We start from the raw sequence: 20,538 nt of genomic DNA on the forward strand, positions 1-20,538 counted from the left end.
AAAAAACACAAATTTACTTTGGAAGAAATTGCAGCCATGTGAGGAACTGAGTTTTTGTTTTATTATAAATGCAGAGACCATTCAGTTACAGCTTCTAAGCAGAAAAGTGACAAATTCTGATATAAGTATGAAAACTCGTTTGGGTTACATGCAGATAGATCAACATTAGGGAACAAATGACAGGTATTTGTAAGCGTAATAAATAACCATGAATATAATGTAGATTTTAGTAAATTGGGGACATTTGAATAATAAAATAAAAATTTGAAATGTTGGACACATGCAAGACATTTTTCCTGGAGGAGATGAAAGGGAAGAGTATGGCAGATGCAAACAATGAAAGGATGTGAAAACAATCAGTAATTATTCTGTTACTTTCCACAAAACAATAAACACAAATGGGACAAAATTAGAAAAGTATAAAGCCGTCATTTTGGGATAAAATAGTACTCAACATTTACAGAGTCACATGGGCAATCATTTTACTCCTCTGCTTCCAAGCCAGCCTGAGCCACATATATTTGCAACACTAATACAAGATTCTTCTGTCTGCCCTTCCTGCATTTCCCTTCTATACAGTAGTCACTAAAAATTAAGCCGTGCATACCTCCGACTTCCCCGAATTCACTCTTCTCTGACCCTGTACTTCTTCAAACGAGATCCGCCCGAAATAGCCTTCATCATTCTAATGTACTGTGAACATATGCCTAGGTTTATTATTAGTTATTAGGATAGTTCTCCTCTCTCTTAGAATATAAGCTGGGTAAGGGCCTTTGATTTGTTCACTGATTCTACAAACCACAAAGAACAGAAATTGATATGGACAGATAGTCCACATATTTTTGTTGAATAAATATATAGATGAATGGTGAACTAAAGGTTTAGGGCAAAGTGGGTAGAGCAAGACCAAAATCAGGCTGCAGGATAAAAGGGTATGCAAAGGTGGAGAATCAGAAAAGAAGCAGGCCAGATAAGAGTCATTGAACAGAACCAGAACATAATTTGGGAAAGTCAAGAAACAGCACTAAAAACCTAAAAGGACTAAGTGTGACTACAGCTGAGACATAGAAGTGAGGTCCTCTTTTGTTTTCCTCCAGCATACTCCTGTTCATGGCTGGCACTTCTGGGCTTTCAGTGTTGCTAAAATGATTGCTTAAGTCTAACTTATATGACAAGTGAGTTCTTATTTACATAGCATTTACTTTCAAGGCTCACTCTTTACTTGTACATACAGCAAAGAAAGAATCAAGAAATGTACCAGCAATCACTGTCGCAACAGTTAATTAACATTGTTTGTCTTTAACTCAGAAAATATATTGTTCAAGTGGATTGGCTGCCTTCAGGTAATAAAAGCATCCTTCCCACTCCCTATCCTCATTTAAGGAGGATGTACTTCCTTTAACTATTCACCGTAAAAACCTCTAAATCAAGTTATCAACCAAATCAAGTTGCCCATAACAATTCATGACAAGCTTAAGGAAAGAAACAAACAAACAAAAAAACTGTACACAAGAAAATCACATAACTTCTGGAGTAAAAAGTCAAAAAAGAAGGAACGGGGGCTATAAAAAAATAAAAATGAACAAATGAGGTAAAAAGGAAATAGAAATAGGCCCTCAAAAATATTCACTTAGCATCCTTCCTGAAAGGATCTTTGCATTTTTATAATAAGAGCAGCAATTTACACCGGCACTGAGAGAGCTTAGACAGTAACCCTAATGCCCTGCAAGTATAAGGATTTGAGTTCAATTCCCGTAACCCACATGTTGTAATCCCATTTCTGGGGAGGGGAAGTCAGGCAAATCCCTGGGGATTACTGACCAACCAGACAGACAGACTAACTTACTTGGCAAGTTAGAGACCAGTGAGAAACAGCATCTCAAAAGGTAGATGGTGCCCGAATAGTATGTGAGGTCATCTGTGGCCTCCACCTGTACCACCTGTAGTACACACACACACACACACACACACACACACACACACACACATACACACACACATCTTACAAAAATATATTTCACAATTTGTATAAGACACACCAGTTCTCTTTTATAGGTCATTGATTTTATAAATCATTCACTTTGCTATTTAAACAGTAAAATGAGTATCAGCAGTCCTTAATGGTTGACAAGTTTTAACTAATCCTAGAGATGTATATGTATATTTTTGTTGTCTGTGTGGGTGTATACATTTGTGTATGCAGGCTAGGGGTCATCATCAGACATCTGTCTCAATCACTGTCTACCTTATTTCTTTTATTCCTCTACATTTTATTTTACTAAAAATAGGTAATTCCTTAGACAAAGTTTACTCTCCATTACAGAAGCTATCTAACCATGGCAAGTACAAGGGGACCAGTTTTACAATCAACTCACATTCAGAGAGAGAGAAAGAGAGAGAGAGAGAGAGAGAGAGAGAGAGAGAGAGAGAGAGAGAGAGATGCCTTGCTATCTCTAATTTCATTCAAATTCTGGAAATCTACATGGTATTTCATAGGCAGTCCCAAGGCCCACATTGTGTTTTTGAGGTGGAGTCTCTCACTGAACCCAGAGCTTACAACTGGCTAGACAGACTAGCCAAGCAAGCCTCTGGCTCTGCCTGTGCTCGACTCTTCACAAAGATTACAAGTGTGCACCACTGTGCCTGGCTTCTATGTGGATGACAGAGTGTAGAATTCAGGTCCTCAGACTTGGGTGGCAGGCACTTCACCACCTGAGCCATCTTGCCAACCCTATGTTTTCTAAAGCATGCTTTAGAAATTTTAAATTCTAGTTTAGTTATCATAAGAAAATAGTATGCTTATTATAATAATTCAGTACTATAGTAATGTTTAAAAGAATAATACAATTTTACTACTTACAACTTTCTATTTCCATCCAGGTTACTTTCTAATGCTTATATAAATGGTCTTTATAACATCCTTAAAGGACCCACTTCTCATAGTATAGCTTCTTCATATCAAAACTATTTTATAGTAACATACATTTTTCTTTTCTTAGTCTCACATTTTCAGTATATATTTGACATACTCCCAGAGGCCACATGTTGACAGTACAAACTAAATGCAGATGAGACAGAAGATTTTGGCTGTCTCCTACTCAGCTAGACACTAAAGAGATTTGAACAAGCATTAAAACAATATTACCCTTTTCAATAATTGTTTTGCCTAAATAAGTTATTTTTCCTTAAAAACATTTGCTAATACATACTATATTTGCAATTCTATTTTGAAATGAATAAATCTTTTAAAAATCTCTCAGTTTTACTTTCCAAAATGGTAAATATGAATAAATAAACCTATACATACAAAACTTCAGTGGTTTGAGATAATTTCAAGTGGGCTCTGAGAGTAGGACGTTTGAGAGCTACTTGGTCATATTAGCATCTATCTTTGAAAAAAATTGAATTATATTGTACATAAAGTTCATTATTTTTTTTTCATTTTACTCTTCACTTTATAACACAGTTTTAAAGTAGGTAGCAGTGCCAATAGTATGTTATTATTCCTCATAATGGCCTGCACCAAATATTTTGGGTTAATTAGTCCATGTAATAATTGTAATATCACCATGAGTGCACCATAGGCACTTCTGATATAGGTGATCTGAAGTCTATACTCTCTGCAGTACTCACTAGTTGTGACCTTGGCCAAACACCCTTTCCTAGAACACAGTGATCGATACAGAATTGTTGGTCAATATTTGGATGGTATTTAAGACTCTGAGACTGAACGTTGTCACCAGGGATTGGCTAATTGTGAAGCTGAAAATGTTGGATGCTAGAACTACTGAGGGGAAGAATATAATGGGCTGGATATAAAATACTCCCTTCAACTTGCATGCTGAAGGCTTAGGCATCAACACAACATTTACGGGTGGGAATATTGAGAAAGTGAATGGATCATGAGGGCTCTGGTGTAATCAATGGATTCAGACATGCATGAGTCAATTTATAATTGAATGAAATATTGGGAAATAGTGGAGACTGTGGAAGGTAGGATCTGGCTAGAGAAGGTAGGTCGCTCATCAAATACTTTTGGAGGTTCTATCTTGTCCCTGGCCTTTACCCATCCACCTCTTCTTCCCGACTGCCAAAAGCTCCCATACATCATTTTACCATAATGAACTGCCCTAACCACAACCCAGAGACAATGGAGCCAGTTGACCATGGACTGAAACCTTGGAAACTCTGAGCCAGCATAAATTTTCCTCCCTTATGTTAGCTCATATATGTTGTCACAGTGACTAGAAACTAACATAGCATTGCTTTCTACACTGACTGTATAATATGTTTCAGAAGGAGTGTGACATCTGTGTCAGGTAGGAGGTCAGGACACAAAAAGAGAAGTGATACAGTAGAGATAGCAAAACAGCAATGGAAGAAAATGGCTTGGACATGTGAAGAAAACTACAGAGAGCACGGGGAACAAGTCAACTTGCAGAGAGGCTACAGATTCAGGGAAAGAAGATCCGAAAGCCGGACAAGAACTCACAAAAACCTCCAACCTAGGTTATTCTTCTTGCCTTTGATACCTCCTTAAGGAATTCCAGGTGGGCAAAACAGCCCTCCAAACAAAGCTGGTCAAGTTCAGGGGTACTCGGAAGGGGGGGGGGGTGTGCACAAACAGAGTCCAGGCTACAAGTGGAACACACATAAAGTCCGTATGGAAACAGATCTAGTCAGCCCTGGATTCTCTAGCTTGGTACTCCTTCACGAGGAATGATTCTCCACTACTGCTCCCACCACTGCAGCCTAGGTGCATTTAGGAATGTCGGTAGACAACTGGAGAGTTGTGGGACTTAGGTCACTACAGTATAAGGCCAGTTTCCCTCATCCTACCATGCACAGGACAGCTCCCCAACAAATGACTATATGGCCCAAATGTTCACAGAGCTGAGCTTTGGAAAACCTGCTTTAAGCAGATAAGCACAGGAGCTGTTAGGTTCTTTCAGAGACACAGATTGCCCCATCCCTATGGTTTATTCATACCCAGCTTGACAAGTACGACTAAGGAGTCAGACCACAGATACCTGTCTTGTGAATTCCACATCAAATACACTCAAATAGGACAAGGGAGAGACAAGCATAATAGATGTTAAAAGGAAACAAACCAAAGAAAAAGCAGTATCCTATATCAAATATTAGAGATGAGAACCAACACAATGACTTTTCCTTACATTAAGACAGGAAAATGCCCCTCTGTTCATTGTGAACAATCACCACATTGCAGCAAAGCTCAACAGCCATGCACCCCAGCTCTTCCCACTTCCAAAACACTCCTTTTGCACTAAAGTGCTTGTGTACTCTTGGCTGCAAAGGAGTTCTATGGAAAAGGAGCTTTGGTTCTTATATACAAAATATGAATATAGATAAAACAATACCATCCTGGAATGCAAATAGCTCACAGGTTGATTTAAGAATGGAGCCTCTATTAATTTAGACAACCGAGAGTCAAATGTACATTTACTTCATCAGTATTTCACTGATGAAATCCAATATTTTATTTGAAATGTTGAATAATCTTGAATTGTGGGGGGAAAAAAAAGAAATTCTCTTCAGGCACCCTCCCAGAATTCTCTTTCATGTTCTTTCAATGATAGCACAGCAGGTTTGCCCTTCCTTGGGGCTTTTCCAGAAAAACGTCTCCAAATGGCCCAGCTTTCTGTGTGGAAGGTATTCTAACTATGGCATTCCAAATTCCACTTTAAAATTTGCTCAAGGAAAATTTAAACTCATGCATATGGAGAAGAGGTAGTTGTGTCTCAATGAAAAAATAGATCCTCCTGCCTAACCATTTTATCAGCAGGCTGCCTGGAACCCACTGTGCTACTTTATCAGAAGACATTTTCAAGCAAGATGCTATTAAAGGAGTTAATCCTCAGACAAGAATGACCCACACAAGTCAATGAGTGAGGCAAGTCAGGCCTGCCCATGGGCCCTGTGCTGTAAGGCTCAGCTGCATCCTCTGTGCAGGGTGGAAAAGCACTTATGTAGTTTCTGAAACCACACTTTTAACATTTCCCTTTAAAACCCATCTCTTCCAGGCCTGGCACTGTTCCTCATAGGAATATGGTCACCACAGCCAGGCCTATATTGATGGGCACACCATAAACTCAGAGAAAAGGCAATGTGTGTGGGCATTTTAAGAATGAAAGGTCATTTTTTAGGTAATATAAAATTCACACCTATCTGTGTGCATAAAAATATGCATATGTAATATGTAGGTATACATGGACATGTAGATAGAGAAAACCCAAAGGAGATTATTTGATTTATTCACTTAAGAAAACAAAACTGGTTTGAGATAAAGGACTGCCAGTTCCCCTAATCTAATCAGTAAATAGTGAAGGCATAAAATGTTATGTTCTATCCAGTAAATATATTCAATATTATGACAATTTTCAAAAATGAATACTTAAATTTTAATTTAAAATGAAATTGGAATTACCTCAAGATGTCCTTCAGGACAACTGGCAAGAAATAATATTCCTAACTTAAGTAATGGAAAATATGAAGAAAACTATAAGCATTCATATTACATGCCGCGTGTGTTCGAATTATTAACTGGATTCTCTTCACCAAGCAGAGTTTTCCTACCGGTAGGACGTATTAGTCCCTATTGCTGGAGGACTAAGTGAGGGGCCACGGAGCAAGTGGAGCTGCCTTTAGTCCACACCACAGAAAAGGCAGAGCCGAGTCCAAGGCTTTTTCACTGCTTGCCAGTGTCTCTCACTCTGCGTCCTAGACTTTCTAAACCTATGCTTGGGCTAGATCAGAAAGTAGAACTGAAGATACAAAATAATGTTAAACCAAGCCAATTATGCTAAATACATGATGGATATGTTGATTTTAAGCATATGAAATTTTATGTGTACATACTGAAAATAATCAGAGAAGGCTAAGGAAAATGAAATTAAACTAGCCAGAACTTGCTTTTCCTATGGAAATGCTTGAGCACATAATAAGATCACCGAAATGTATTCCTCTGTGTATTATGCCTGCTCCAGGTTAATTAAGACTAAGTGAGAAGAGTGGGAAGAAGGGGGAGGGGAGGGGGAGGAAGACAGAAGAAAGAAGATAAAGGATGAATGCAGGTGAACTGGGTTAAAAGGAACACTCATCCTTTAAGGTCCCAGCTCCATAAGCCAGAGTGACTGGCAGAATTTCTTTGCTGCATCAGGGGATGGAATTTCTGCAAGCTGAAAAGCTTTTCATGTCTCCACAGAAATCTCCTTTCCCTAAAATTAGCTCTTATGTGATATAATATTTTTTTCCAGTTCTCCCTTCAGTTAAAAGAATTCCACCCTCAATGAGCATGTATTGCCTTCATAATGTTCCCCTTCCTCTCCCTCTCCTCTAGTTTGGGACTGTCCAGTTGTTTAGTAGAGAAGCAGACCCAAGCATGGGAAGCATACGCCTCCCCTGGGCCTTTGCACTACGGTGCAGCAACCTACAAAAAGAACTAGGCTTGCACAGGCCTATGCACAACCCATGAGCTTAAAATGGAGCAGGATGCCACTGTTAGTTCGACTGCTGGGTCATTATGCTTTTATAAAGGCTCTTAGTTATGTATTCTAATTCAGGAATACAGTAGAAGAATGAAATGCTAGTGAGGGATTTTTGAGATAGTTTTTAAAAAGAAAATTACAGATGCATTCGCGTTCATGTCAGTTTTTTTTAATACAAAAATGATTCTTAATAATGACAACAACCAAAAATGGAGACAAAAGCTCCCTAAATTACTTTAAAAACACTGTTGTGTCTTGTTACATAGTAACAACCTACCCAGTTCCCTTTTGCTTTACAACTCTTCCAGGTTTCCTTTCTTCTTTCTTCCTTAAATTTTATTTTATTACACAATTTTAGCACTTGGCCTGGAATCCAGGGCCTCTTCCATGCTCTATATGTGCTCTGTCAATAAGCCAAATCACACAACTCCTTTTTTTTTTTTTTTTTTTTTTACAGGCTCTTTGTTTGCATGTGTGCCTGCAGACCAGAAGAGGGCATCAGATTGTGAGCAAAAAACATGGTTGCTGGGAATTGAACTCAGGACCTCTGAAAGAGCAGTCAGTGCTCTTAACCACTAAGCCATCTCTCCAGCCACTCTTCTTAGTTCTTATGAACTAATAAAGTACCCTAGCTCTCAAGAAGCTAGGGAAAGTAACTGAAATTGCTACAGTAGGATTAGTTCACTGTAATACTAAATTTGGGTGTAACAGTTTGACCCATAATTCATTTCCTAATAAGTACACACTGAAAAAGTAACCATCTACCCTTTCCCCAGGCTTGGGGATCACTACAGAAGAAGGGGCAGGAAGACTGCCTTTGGGAACCAGCGGAGTGGTTCACTACAATGGAACACTACAATGAGGCAGTGTTCTCCGGACACAACAGGGAAGCTGTGCATATGAACTCCCACTGGTTATGGCATCATTCATGAGACCTGGAAAGATCCAGCTAGACAAAAGACCAACATGGAAGGAGTAGACACTAAGTCCCATGAAACTGGGAGGGGATATTGGGGGTGGACAGAGAAGGAACTGCAACGGCAGGAAAAGGGAGTGGATTCAATCAAATACACATGATATACACATGGAATTCTCAAATGATAAAAACATAATTAGATTACTGGACATTAAAATATCTTGAAACACAATTTAAAAATAAAAGCCATAAATTATTGAAACGGCTAATCTTATTATTGGCTTCCCGCAACAGTCCCAAAGGTTGGCTAATAAGGATACCTACTAAGATTTTTAAAAATATGTCCGTCAGCCTATATTAAATGCTTTGTGTGTATTATCTCATTTAAATCTTATAGGACTCTTACTAGGTCATTGTGAAAACTAATGTTCCTTACAGATAAGGAAAACAGAGCACAGAAATTAAGTCAATTGCCCCAGGTTGTTCATCCCATCAGTTGGGAGCTGACTTTGTCACTCGTGGGACCACTGTTATCACTGGCTCTGTGTTCAAGGACCATTGCTGCCAAGGCCAAGAATGAATGTAAACTCACATCTCTCATCATTTTGACTGCTTCTCTGGTCCTCCCAAGTCTTCGGGCACACATTGCCAGTCTTCTTTTGATATAGACCAAGACGTTGGTATCTCGCCCTGAGAAAGGAGAGACAAAGCATCAACATTTTAAAAAATCAATAAAAACCAAGAGCTTTAAGTTACCCAGAAAGAAAAAATGGAGAGGCCCATTTGCCTTACCCTTAAAGAAATTCCTCAAAGAGGACAGTCTGCTCCTTTGGCCTTTCCTACTGCCAAGAGCACAGAGAACTAGTTTTGTTAATAACAGAATGAATACAGAGTAAAGCAAAAGTACTCAGATGCCCAAAGGCCAAAATCATGACTGATTACCTAATCTGTGCTTTTGAGTTAGGCATGTTGAATATTTGATAATAAATAAAATCTGTCATACAGGGCTAAGAAAATGAACACACCAATGTTGAGAGCAGTTTACAAGCAAGAATTCCATATTCCTAAGTGTGTGTGCTTTTGGTAAAGACACAGAGGTGAATCTCAGGTTGCATCCTGATGAACTATTTTTTCCCCGTTCCTGACATTAACTCTGGAGAAGCCTTGTCTTGAACTTCTGGTTCATATTATTCTTTCTCTAACACCAGTGACATCATAATCATCTCCAGGTCCCAAAAGCAGTTGGTTTTAGATGGCAATATAACACATTCCAGATATGACAATAGAGTATGCAACAAAATGAAAAACTACCCTAGTGTTAGAGAGAGCACTGACAAGCTAAACATTTACAACAATAGTCACTGAAACGGCCCTTAAAAAGTATATTAGCAACTTCTTATCTTAATCTTTTATTTAATTATGTATTTTGGATATGTTTCCAGACCAGTGAGAACATGCATATGCTTAATCCTCAATAAAATTACCATGTTTGAGAAAAATATGACACACCTGTTATGGATTAAGTACATGTAGATACTCGGCTATTAAAAGATGTTGAGACCAAAGTCTGAACATTTCAAGTTTTAAACAATGAGAACAAGATGTGTGCTGAAAAACTGCCAAGTACCTACAAATTATTTTAAAGATGTGATTATATTTTTGGATAGATTTAGGCAACAGGTTGAAAGGATTTAATTTAGAGAAGAAAGGAAAGAAAATGTCTTATGTTATATTATAGGCTGTGTAGTTTATATATTAATTCCCATTTAGTTCACAAAATAGACATTTACCACACATCTTCAAAATGCACTGTTATATTCTTATAACGATCAGAGACATTATTGCTATATATACTCATGTCGGAATAAAACTGAAAACGTGTGTATCGACAGCTTGTGAGGACATGCTCCCACACGTGTGGACTATAATGTAATGATATTGCTGGCACCTGAGACCTAGAGACTGAGTCAGTCAGGTCCTATACCGAATCCAACTTTAATATTAAAATTTAATTATATAATATCAAGTATGAAGGACATATACCCCTAGTTTCCAAACTAAAGGAGAGAGAGATGAGGTGGGAGAAATTCTACCTAAAAGAAACAACCCACATTTTTGTCAGGCCATGAAAACACATTTCTCCCGCAAGGATCACTGGATTTCTGTTTAAATAGCCAACCAAGATGAGTCAAGGGGCTCAGGGAACTCCAGTAATTACTTTGTCCTTCTTCTTTCTATACTGTTCCCGCAAAGCATCATGGGTTCTCAGGGTATTGAAGTAAAGGGCCTCTACCCTTTAAGGAGTTATCTTACAAAAGTGTTATTCGTAATAAAAATTTCAATAATTAGGAACCTATGGTTCTTTCTCAAAGACAATACTAATGATTTTTAAATAAGAACCAAATATGGATAGACTATAACCAATAAAAGCTATATTCTAAATTTCAACCATGCTCCTACCCATGCTATGCAAGACTTAGAAGATAGCATTTTCTATGATACCAAACCTGGACTTAAAGTTATGAGATGGAGAAGCAAATGCTGAACAGAAAAACTATGTACAAATTCTGGGTAGACGTGACTATTAAAAGTTATTGTGGTGGGAAGTGCATGGGAGGGTTTGGAGGAAGGAAAGAGAAGGGGAAGTGATGGAATTATAAACTTCAAAAACTGCTTAAGAAGTGACTGCTGCTTGTTTATGGCAATGGAATTCTGTGGGCATCAGTAAGAATGTGAACATGTGACAACCAAGTTGACTGCGCACTAAGTACTTTTTTCTAACAGAGCCCGGGTCTGTGCTGGACTGAACCTTTCTTTCTAGTAACATTTTAGCATTCTGATTCCCAGTGCATCACCCTGAGGGAACCCTTACTGTGTTGAGCTTCATACTGGGAGCCATGGTGCTGAAGCTGTTGAGACCGTCGGTAGCAGCCATCTCCAGCCTTCAGGGCCTGCTTAAAGAGTTTTTCTGCTTCAGCAATAGTTGTTGCTTCTTCTTCAGCCAGGAGAATATACGCAGTTGCACACCTGTCCGTTCAGATATTGCAAATTACAAATCCAAGGACACTGCAGTAGACTGTGGGAGCTCATGCAGAAGAGCAAAGAGTTACACCAAACATGCAGCATGACCACCTGTTTCATGCACCTGTTTGTAGCTGTTGACACAGTAATGGTACGAAAGAAACACCTATAGTTTAGCTTGAGAGGTAGGATGCATAGTGTTAGGAGCATGGGGCTCATATATGAGTTGGCCCCTAATTAATGTGTCACGTGGGGCAAGGTACGACTCTGCCTCCCTGAAGGATAACATGAGATCTGTTCTGTGTCTTTGTGAAGGTTCATAAGATAATTTCTGTGAAGCTTAGTGTAGCCGTCAGCTCTGTGGACATGTTCAGTGAATGTCAGCTAATGACGTCTGTAATAGCTACTAGTGAATGTCTTCTGCCAACACTTGGAGAGTTACATATAAGCTTCCTTTTGCTTCAGAGATACAGATTGTTTTCTGTTCAAGAGTTTGTTCACAGTGTAAAATTCATGAAATCAAGTTACTGACTGAAAACAAAACGACACAGTGCTTGGAAATCCCATAGCAGCACTGATTTTCTGCATCAGGGAATATAAGAACCTGGAAATGTAGTTTCTGAAAAGCTTGGGCTCTGACGCACAGCCATGTTACCTAAGAAAAGTCCAGTCTCCTGCCGCCAACAACAAGGTAGCATTTGCTGCTTGTGTACGGTAAACACTGTACCCGGCAACTAAACATTACCTCACGTAACCCTTTCAACAACTCTCTGAGGTAGCCAAAAAGAATATGCAGTTAACTCAGCAACACAGGAGGCTTTTAGAAACTCAACCTTCAAATCCCACAGAGAACAGCCCAGTGGCAGGGAAGGGAGGGTCTGAGGGGATGAGAAAGCCAGAACAGACCACAGGAGTATCCATCTACACTCATTCCTTCTCTCTCCTTGTCGACTTCTCTGTGGCCATTGCCCTAGTTCTCTCCATGAGACCACAAGAGAGGGAATAAACAGAAATTAAAACTAAATGTTACTGTGTGAAAACTGAAAAGCCAGCTAGGAGAAAGTATGAACATAACAGATAATATGAGGTTTGGGGCCATCTGATCCTTGGTGGGGGCGATTATTATTCTTACAAATTCTTTATCCCATCCATCTAATTTCAAGTGAGAGCCATCAGTGCAGTTTTAACTAAATATGATAAGGTAGGGAGAAAATCTGCAGAATAAAAGCTAGAAAAGCAGTTCCTATGGAGGGCAGAGTATATGACTTGGGAAGAATAATAGCAATGCTAAAACTGTCTCATGGTTTACTGAAAGGAACTACTTGGGGAGGCATCAGAGGAAGTACTTAAGGCTTCAGATGCCCACATATAAGTATGGGTTTAAAGTAATGAACTGAATATTGAGACAATGGTAACTGTAGACACGCTGTCAAAGGAACTAGTTATAAGACTGCAGCTGGTGGGGTGGAAGCTCTGGAATAGTTAGGGCTAGGCTGCTTGCTTTATGTGTTCTTACTTCAAATAGTATTCTTAGGAGGCGAGGCAGAGTAGCAGTACTAGCCAAGAATCGTGTCTTTGTGGAAACTCATGAGTTTTGGGTAGAAACATGCTAAGAGCTTGTGAGTGAAAGAAAAAGGAGAGAGCTAATGGTTGGGGGACAGAACAGGATTCTCAGCTCAATGGAGGATGTAGATGATGCGTCTTTGTCACAACACAATACACAGACAGAAGCAAGAAGTGTGGTGATGGAGTGTCAACCATCCAGATATCTGCTAGAAGTCTTGTTTAGTTAGAAGTAGGGTACCTGACAGGTTCTTGACTTACTTCGGTAACAATTTTATCTCCCAGATGGTAGAGGAAGCAATTAGGGGAACTTCAACTCTGGACCTAATTCTGACCAAGAAGAAAAAAATAGTTGGTGAAGTGAAAACTGATAGGAACATTCAGCGAGAGTCACTAAGTCATTCCAGAGTTCAGGGTAATCAAGGAGGTGGAGGTAGACTTCAAAACTTCCTAGGAAAGAGGCATGACTCCATGGCACAAGATGCAGTGTGGAAATGGCTCAAGAGGACAGAGCAGCTCCCAAATGTTCACTTGCAATCATAATGAGAAATAGCCTCTTAGGAAGGGCCGAGGGACCGCACTGAAGTAACTAGCATGGCTTCACAGAGATCCAGCCCAGGTCAGATTCTTAAGGGACATGCAAACAAAACAAAAGATGAAGAGGGCATGTGATGGACTGTAAGAAGTGGAATGAATTCAGAAGAATGACATCAGGAGAGCTGAAATCCCAAATTAGCAAGGCTTGGCTAAATAAACAAACAAAATTGCAAACATACAAAAACCACTAAGACAACTATCTGTTCTCTGTCTTAAAAGTATTTCTATTGCTCCCCCTCCCAATTTCTTCAAAATCACCACAAAAACAAATCAGCAAAAAAAGACAATACAAAAACATTAAAACAAAGAAGGTTTATGGTTAACAGTGGTAGATAATAAAGAGAAAAGAAAACTCTCTCACTCCCATCTTGTTCCTGGCTTCTTTAACAAGGAGAATGACTGTCAGACTAAAAAGGAGAGAAGAAATTAAACTCTAAAATGGGTAAAAAGATGTCAGACAGCACATTTAATGCATTCTAAACAAACTACTGTTCTGGGAAGAGCGAATCCTAGGAAGCCAACTGACCTTGCCGGCAGGACATGGAATCTCACTCAATGGACAGTTGTGGAATCACAAAGAATAGAGACTACAAGATGAGATGACAAATGTGACATAAATTTTCAAAATGGGAAAGAAGGCTGACTTCCCAAATGACAGAACAGTGACTCAGAAAGAAACTCCAATGGATTATTAAAGGAAAGGTGTCTAAGCACATTTAAAAAAAATCAAAATAAAATAAACAAAGCAGAAACCACTAGAAGCCAGCTTAAAGGGCTAAGAATAACTAACACAGGGTTGCTAGCTTCATTTTTCCTTAGGAGACGTACAATATATTAAAGTGCTCTGAACAGCTGACAGACTTAAGATCAAAATGGAGAAATGTGGGCTGAATCACAGTGTAACAGGGTGCTGGTATCTAACTGAATAATACCAAAGGAAGGTGACTGATGAAGACAGGAGCCTTCAGGGGACTTTCTGCATGTCATGCCCCAAGGTTTTGTAATCCTGATACTTTTCTCAGAAATATGAATGACACATAAAAGGTGGGCGGATTGAGCACGTAGATGACAAGAAAGCAAAAGGTATGTTGCATGACAGAGTCAGAAACCATACAGATCCAGCATTACAGAGACAGGATTTGAAACTTAGTGACTCTTTTATTTTCCAAGACTTCTGGAGAAGATTCCGTAACCTTCTTGAGAAAAATCATAAAATAGTTTAACAATGACCACTTGGCAAGGGCCCTGTTGAGGTGATTCAAACACCAGATGGGTGGTTGAGCGAGTTGACCTTTAAGGCTTCTGCCAGCCCTAACTTTTAATGACTCCAATATTAAGAGTCTCATTTTCTGAAACCTCCAGAGGAAATTTCCCTGTCTTCTTTGATAACCCATAGAATATTTAGCAACGGTAAGGGCAATGTTTCCTCTTGATTTCATCTTGACATTTAAATCTTTTTTTTTCCCACCATTTATCTTTTTTGTTGTTTTTGTTGCTGTTTTTTCCCACTAGCAGGATTACATCTAGAAACAGGGATGCAGAGATGAGTATTCTACGTCTACAAAGGAATGTTCTAGATATGCCAAGAACTATCCTCAGCTTATGTTCTCGAAATATGCCAAGTGTATCCCTTGAAGGGCTTAATCACAATAAAGGCACTTTGTTCTAATTCCCTGCATGACCCCCAACACAGCTGTCCTTCATAGAAGCAAACGTTTAGAAAGCAATGCCCTCAGAAATAGCCCTGGGGTCCAAATACACAGCTTAACAGAAGTGTCCCATCGATGGTGACTGAAAATACTCAGCACCAGACCTGACTTCATTATAATAGCAAGTCTGTTCCCTACTTACTCGTTTATCTCCAAGGCTTCATGAGCTGCAGAAATCCTGGCTTGTGGGTTCCTCTCTCTCCAAGCTTTTTGCATTACTGGTTAGAAAACAAAAAAGAACAACGCAAGTCAACCGGTACATATATATGGAATGACTGGATGGGTACAGGACGAACAGTAGTTGGCAGCTTTAATTGTAAGAGAACATGTTATTATCAAGAAAGTCAGACCATATCTCCAATGTCATGCCAACATTCTGAATTACTACTCATTGTTCTTCGGTTGCCAGTAACTATTTTGTGTGGGTATTAAAGTGCAGATATAAATATCACATACTAACACAGTCAAGAAAATAAACTATAATAGAGGTTTCGTGACTTCAATAAGCATTTGTTATTAGAAAACATACTTTACACGTTTTGAAATTGCTATTTTTAATGGCCAGATCATCCAGAATGTACCTGCTTCCATCTGAAGTGACACTCTCAGTAATTAATTCATTCTATAATACATAGTTTCTACTTAACGTGTTCGAAAGCATTTGCTACAAGCTCTGGATATTCGAATGCTGAAACTATGTAGATAATGTGAGCCCAGTTAAAGTGCTGTAGTTAAAGTTGCTTTGATGTGGATATTTGTGATAGCAACTGGGACTTTAAAAAACAATATTCTTATATAATTTGATAATTCATAATTTATAAGTCAATTCCTTAGAAGTATGTAGAAATTGTTCTTTTTTAAAGGTATTGTCCTGACTAGTTTTATGCCAACTTGACATCAGCTAGAGTAATTTGGGAAGAGGGACTCTCAACTGAGACTATGCATCTATAAAACCAGACTGTGCAAGCCTGTGGGGGCATTTTCTTAGTAGAGACGGGGAGGGCCATCCCATTATGGGCAGAGCCATCCCTGGTGGTCCTGGATCTCTAAGAAAGCAGGCTCAACAAGCCTTGGAGAGCACCAGAAGCAGCATTTCTTCATGTCCTCTAGCTTCTGCCTCTAGCTTCTGGCCCAGTTTGAGTTCCTGCCTTGGTTCCCTTCAGTGGACTGTACATCAGGATATGTAAGTCAAATAAACCCTTTCTTCCCCAACTTGCTTTTAGTCAAGGTGTTTCAGCTATTTACTTTTTTGTTTTGTTTTGTTTTTCGAGACAGGGTTTCTCTGTGTAGCTTTGGAGCCTATCCTGGCACTTGCTCTGGAGATCAGGCTGGCCTGGAACTCACAGAGATCCGCCTGTCTCTGCCTCCCGAGTGCTGGGATTAAAGGCGTGCACCACCAACGCCAGGCTCAGCTATTTACTTTTGACCATTTAACAATACAAAATTTACCAGTAAGAAAGTAATGAATGTGAAATGCATATTAAACAGACTCTTCTCTGAGACAGGAAACACATGCACACTCCTCTAGTGAAAGCCATGTGGCCTGTCAGTGCTAGTGCATCGATACATTGTGTCAGTAAAGTAGAATGTTGATTGACACCCAGCGGATCCCAACTGCTAATTAGAGTATGCTCAAGGAGACACTGCATTCCACCTCACCCTGGAGTTCAACTCACTTCATGTGAGAGGGGTGTCTTCAAAATACATAAAGCTTACTTTGGTATTTTAAAATCATGTTCTACAGGACCAGACTGGAGAAACCCACAGGAACAGCTGACCTGAAGGGGGGGAGGGGGAGCGGCTGGTTCATGGACGCCAGACTGATAGCTGTTCCAGACCCCCTGAGCAAGGATGTCAGTTCGGAGGTCTGGGCAATCTATGGAGCCTCTAGTAGTAGATTTGTATTTACCCCTAGTACACAAATGAACTTTAAGAGCCCATAGAGGGATACTCTCTCAGCCTAGACACACTGGGGAGAGCCTACGTCCTGCTCCAAATGATAGGACAGACTTTGAAGATCCCCATGGAAGGCCTCATCCTCCCTGGGGAGCAGAAAGGGTTTGGGATGGGAGGTGGGGGTCAGGGGAGGAGGGGAGGGAGAGGGAACTGGGATTGACAGGTCAAAGAAGCTTGTTTCTAATTTTAAAAAAAGTTCTAGATAATAACAAGCCTCATTTCTACATTGATAATCATTATGAATAAATTTCAATAAGTATCCTTTAAGAACTCTAGGTTTTACTAGTCAATTTAATATTTTATTCATTGGAGAGGTGTGTGTGTGTGTGTGTGTGTGTGTGTGTGTGTGTGTGTGTGTGTATCCCAAATGATAACCTTAAGTCATTCCTTCATCCACCTTTCTTCTTCTCTTTCATTTTCTTCTTTTTCTTTCTTTCTTTTTTTTTTCTGATTAGATTCTCTAATCTGGCCTGGATCTGATCACATAGTTTAAGCTGAGTGGATAGCAAGCTCTAGGGATTCGCATGTTTCTGCCTCCCCAGAGCAAGTGCTTCCAAATCCGAATGGGTTCAATGATCAAAATTAGGTCCTCATGCTCACAAGGCAGAAGAGACCCTCCTGCCTCTGCCTCCACAGTGTTAAAATTACAGATGAGTGCCACCAAACCTAGCTGCAGAGCAGATGTTACAGAATCAACACCATGATTTTGAACAAGCTGAAAAGCTTTCCCACCCTGAAGTATCTCAAGGGTGTGCCATACTTGCATCTGCAGGACGAAGATGGTCCGAATCACACGTAAAGAATGTCTGGTGGTCCTGGGCAGACAGATTCATGTCATAGTATGTCAGAGGTTCTCGTCCTGTGACCCAAGTGTACCTGTCAAGGGCAAATATGATGGTCAAACAGTTCTGAGAAAGGAAAGAAAACCTCCAAAGGAGGAAGCTGCAGAGCAACTGAAATGCAAACCGCTCCTGAGCATAAAAATAACTTTGCTCATGAACACCAGAACATATTTTCAAAAGCCATCCTGCTCTGGCCACAGGGGTTAAGAGTACTGACTGCTCTTGAGAGGATTCCTGTTGGATTCCCAGTAGCCTCGTGCCAGCTAACATTTGCTTGTAACTCCAGTTCCAAGGGGATCTGATGCCCTCTTCTGGCCTTCCTTGGCATTGCAGGCACATGGTGCACAGGCATGGGCCAGCAAACCATTCATACACATATAATAAAAATGAACCTCAGGAAAATTTTCCTTCAGGAATTATGTAGCACAAAATAAATACAAATGTTCTCTTCTACTTTTGCCTTAACATTTTAGTAGTCCTTGATAAAGAAAAATTTCCCTAATTAATATTACAAATAAACATATCCCCCCCCAAAACCATGAAATTTCTAATTTGCCTAATTACTTCATTCAGTTAAGTTGCAATATAACCTTTTGGGATCCATATAATTAAGTTCCAGGGGACCTTCAGAATTTTGGAGGTGTACAATGTATACTGAAAAGAGGAAGGACAATAGGCCAGTGAGATGGCTCAGCAACCTGGGCACCTGCAGCCAAGCCTAAAAATCCAAGTTCTTTATCTAGAACCTAAATGGTGGAAGGGGAGCATTAACTCCCACAATGCTCCCCCGTGAGCATTACATGCAACATACACGTACACATACACATATTCATACACACACACTTCATAGTTTTTTTTCAATAAAGAAATGCAATAGAAAAATTCCAGCCTAAGCTTTGCATATTATTCCCAACTACGGGGCGAAAATATCTATAAGACAGAAAAATAAAACCACTTTAAGATAGTATGAAAAATGGAAGATGTTGGACATGGTGACACAGGACTATAATCCCAGCACTCATGAGGCAAAATGATCAGGAGCTTAGGGTACTCCTTGGCCACATAGCAAGTTCTGGACTCTGAAATCTTGTCTCAAACAAAGGCAAGCAAGAAAAATAGAAGGGGGGAGTAAGGAGGAGAGGAGATGGAAAAGGAAGAGGGGTAGGGAGAAATGAGGGCGGAGAGGAAGAGGGAAAGGGAGAGAGTAAAGGACACTGCGTGACCCCTACATGAACTGGCAATAACCCTTGCTACTTTTGCTCTGTACGTCATTCATTTCCTGAGCTGACAAAAGACTCACCGATTGTATTCAGCACCCCTAAACAAATTTAGTGGATTTCGCCACACTTTGCACTCTGTAACAAAGAGAATATGAAAACGTTACATATAAGCCCAGTGACATTAGGAGCTAATTAAGTCAGTAAAACACCCTTCCGGGCCATTTGATAAGATAGTTTTATTTTCTGGCCTTTATATGGGAAACTGGAAAACAAAAGGCAACCCTTGAGATTAATCAGGTAACTGAGGCTAATCAGGACTGGGACAGGGGAAACTTTACCTCATCTCTGGGCCCAAGTTCCTTGTTTTTTTACATCATAGCAGATGCCAATGTCAGCTACTGTGTGACTTTCTGTGGTCATTCTAAGAGATTTGAGCAGATTTTATGAATTTACCTTCAAAAATATAGGAAAGGGTACACGTAGAGAAGAAACTACTTTCCCTCACTCTGGAACATATCTCTCAGTGACATCATCTGTGACAGACTAGAGCTGTGCAGCACAACACAGAAAGCCTAGACTCAGACGATTAAGGATGAAGCTAGTTTTTATGTAGAGATAATATGCTAGATTGATATTGTCTTCCCAGGAAGGAATACAAAAATTAATAAAGTTACCACAGTTGCAGAAAGAAGGTTTATGCAAATAAACTGTTTGGGGGCATTTTTATTTTCATAGTTATGCTGACACATCCATGCAAGCCACCACTCTAATGCCATAATGTTAATTACTAAGATACAGTTTTGTTATACGGGGAACACAGAAACTTAGGACCACGGACGGGGCTCTTAATTTGAGAAGTCCATTAATAGCTTTAAGATTTATTATATTAAGCATACAATTATAAGCTGCAATTGTTTTCAAACATCCTATTTCTAATGATTTATAATAACAGATCCCTTTGGATCTAGTTTTATTAGAAAATAAAACTAACTTGACCAAAGCCAAGACATCAGTACTCAAAGAACACACCCAATGATACATACAATCAAAACTATGGCAGAATTCCAAGAGATATTAAAGGCCAGATGATGATGCATTAGGATTCTATGGTAGGCCTGCTCATCCAAGTTCCATCCCTCCACCCCTCTATCCTTCTACCTATCCAATGAACATTACTGTAACACTCAGTGGAGGAAACATGTAAGC

At 39.6% G+C, this 20,538-nt stretch overlaps 1 protein-coding gene across 9 annotated transcripts in view; it reads right to left on the bottom strand.

The window, feature by feature from the left end:
* St7 (suppression of tumorigenicity 7) overlaps positions 1–20,538 on the bottom strand; it is a 234,027-nt gene that overhangs the window by 68,463 nt on the left and 145,026 nt on the right. For 8 of the 9 annotated variants that reach the window (XM_035450733.1, XM_027389945.2, XM_035450734.1 and 5 more), the window contains 6 exons: positions 19,413–19,467; positions 18,031–18,146; positions 15,457–15,532; positions 13,270–13,338; positions 11,297–11,451; positions 9,017–9,114 (listed from right to left, as the gene is read on the bottom strand). In XM_035450733.1, the coding sequence (XP_035306624.1) occupies positions 9,017–9,114; positions 11,297–11,451; positions 13,270–13,338; positions 15,457–15,532; positions 18,031–18,146; positions 19,413–19,467 (569 nt within the window). The remainder of the gene's footprint in view (positions 1–9,016; positions 9,115–11,296; positions 11,452–13,269; positions 13,339–15,456; positions 15,533–18,030; positions 18,147–19,412; positions 19,468–20,538) is intronic. The other variant, XM_027389946.2, reaches the window with a different exon arrangement.

This window comes from Cricetulus griseus (assembly GCF_003668045.3).
Source record: "Cricetulus griseus strain 17A/GY chromosome 1 unlocalized genomic scaffold, alternate assembly CriGri-PICRH-1.0 chr1_0, whole genome shotgun sequence".
Lineage (NCBI taxonomy): Eukaryota > Metazoa > Chordata > Mammalia > Rodentia > Cricetidae > Cricetulus > Cricetulus griseus.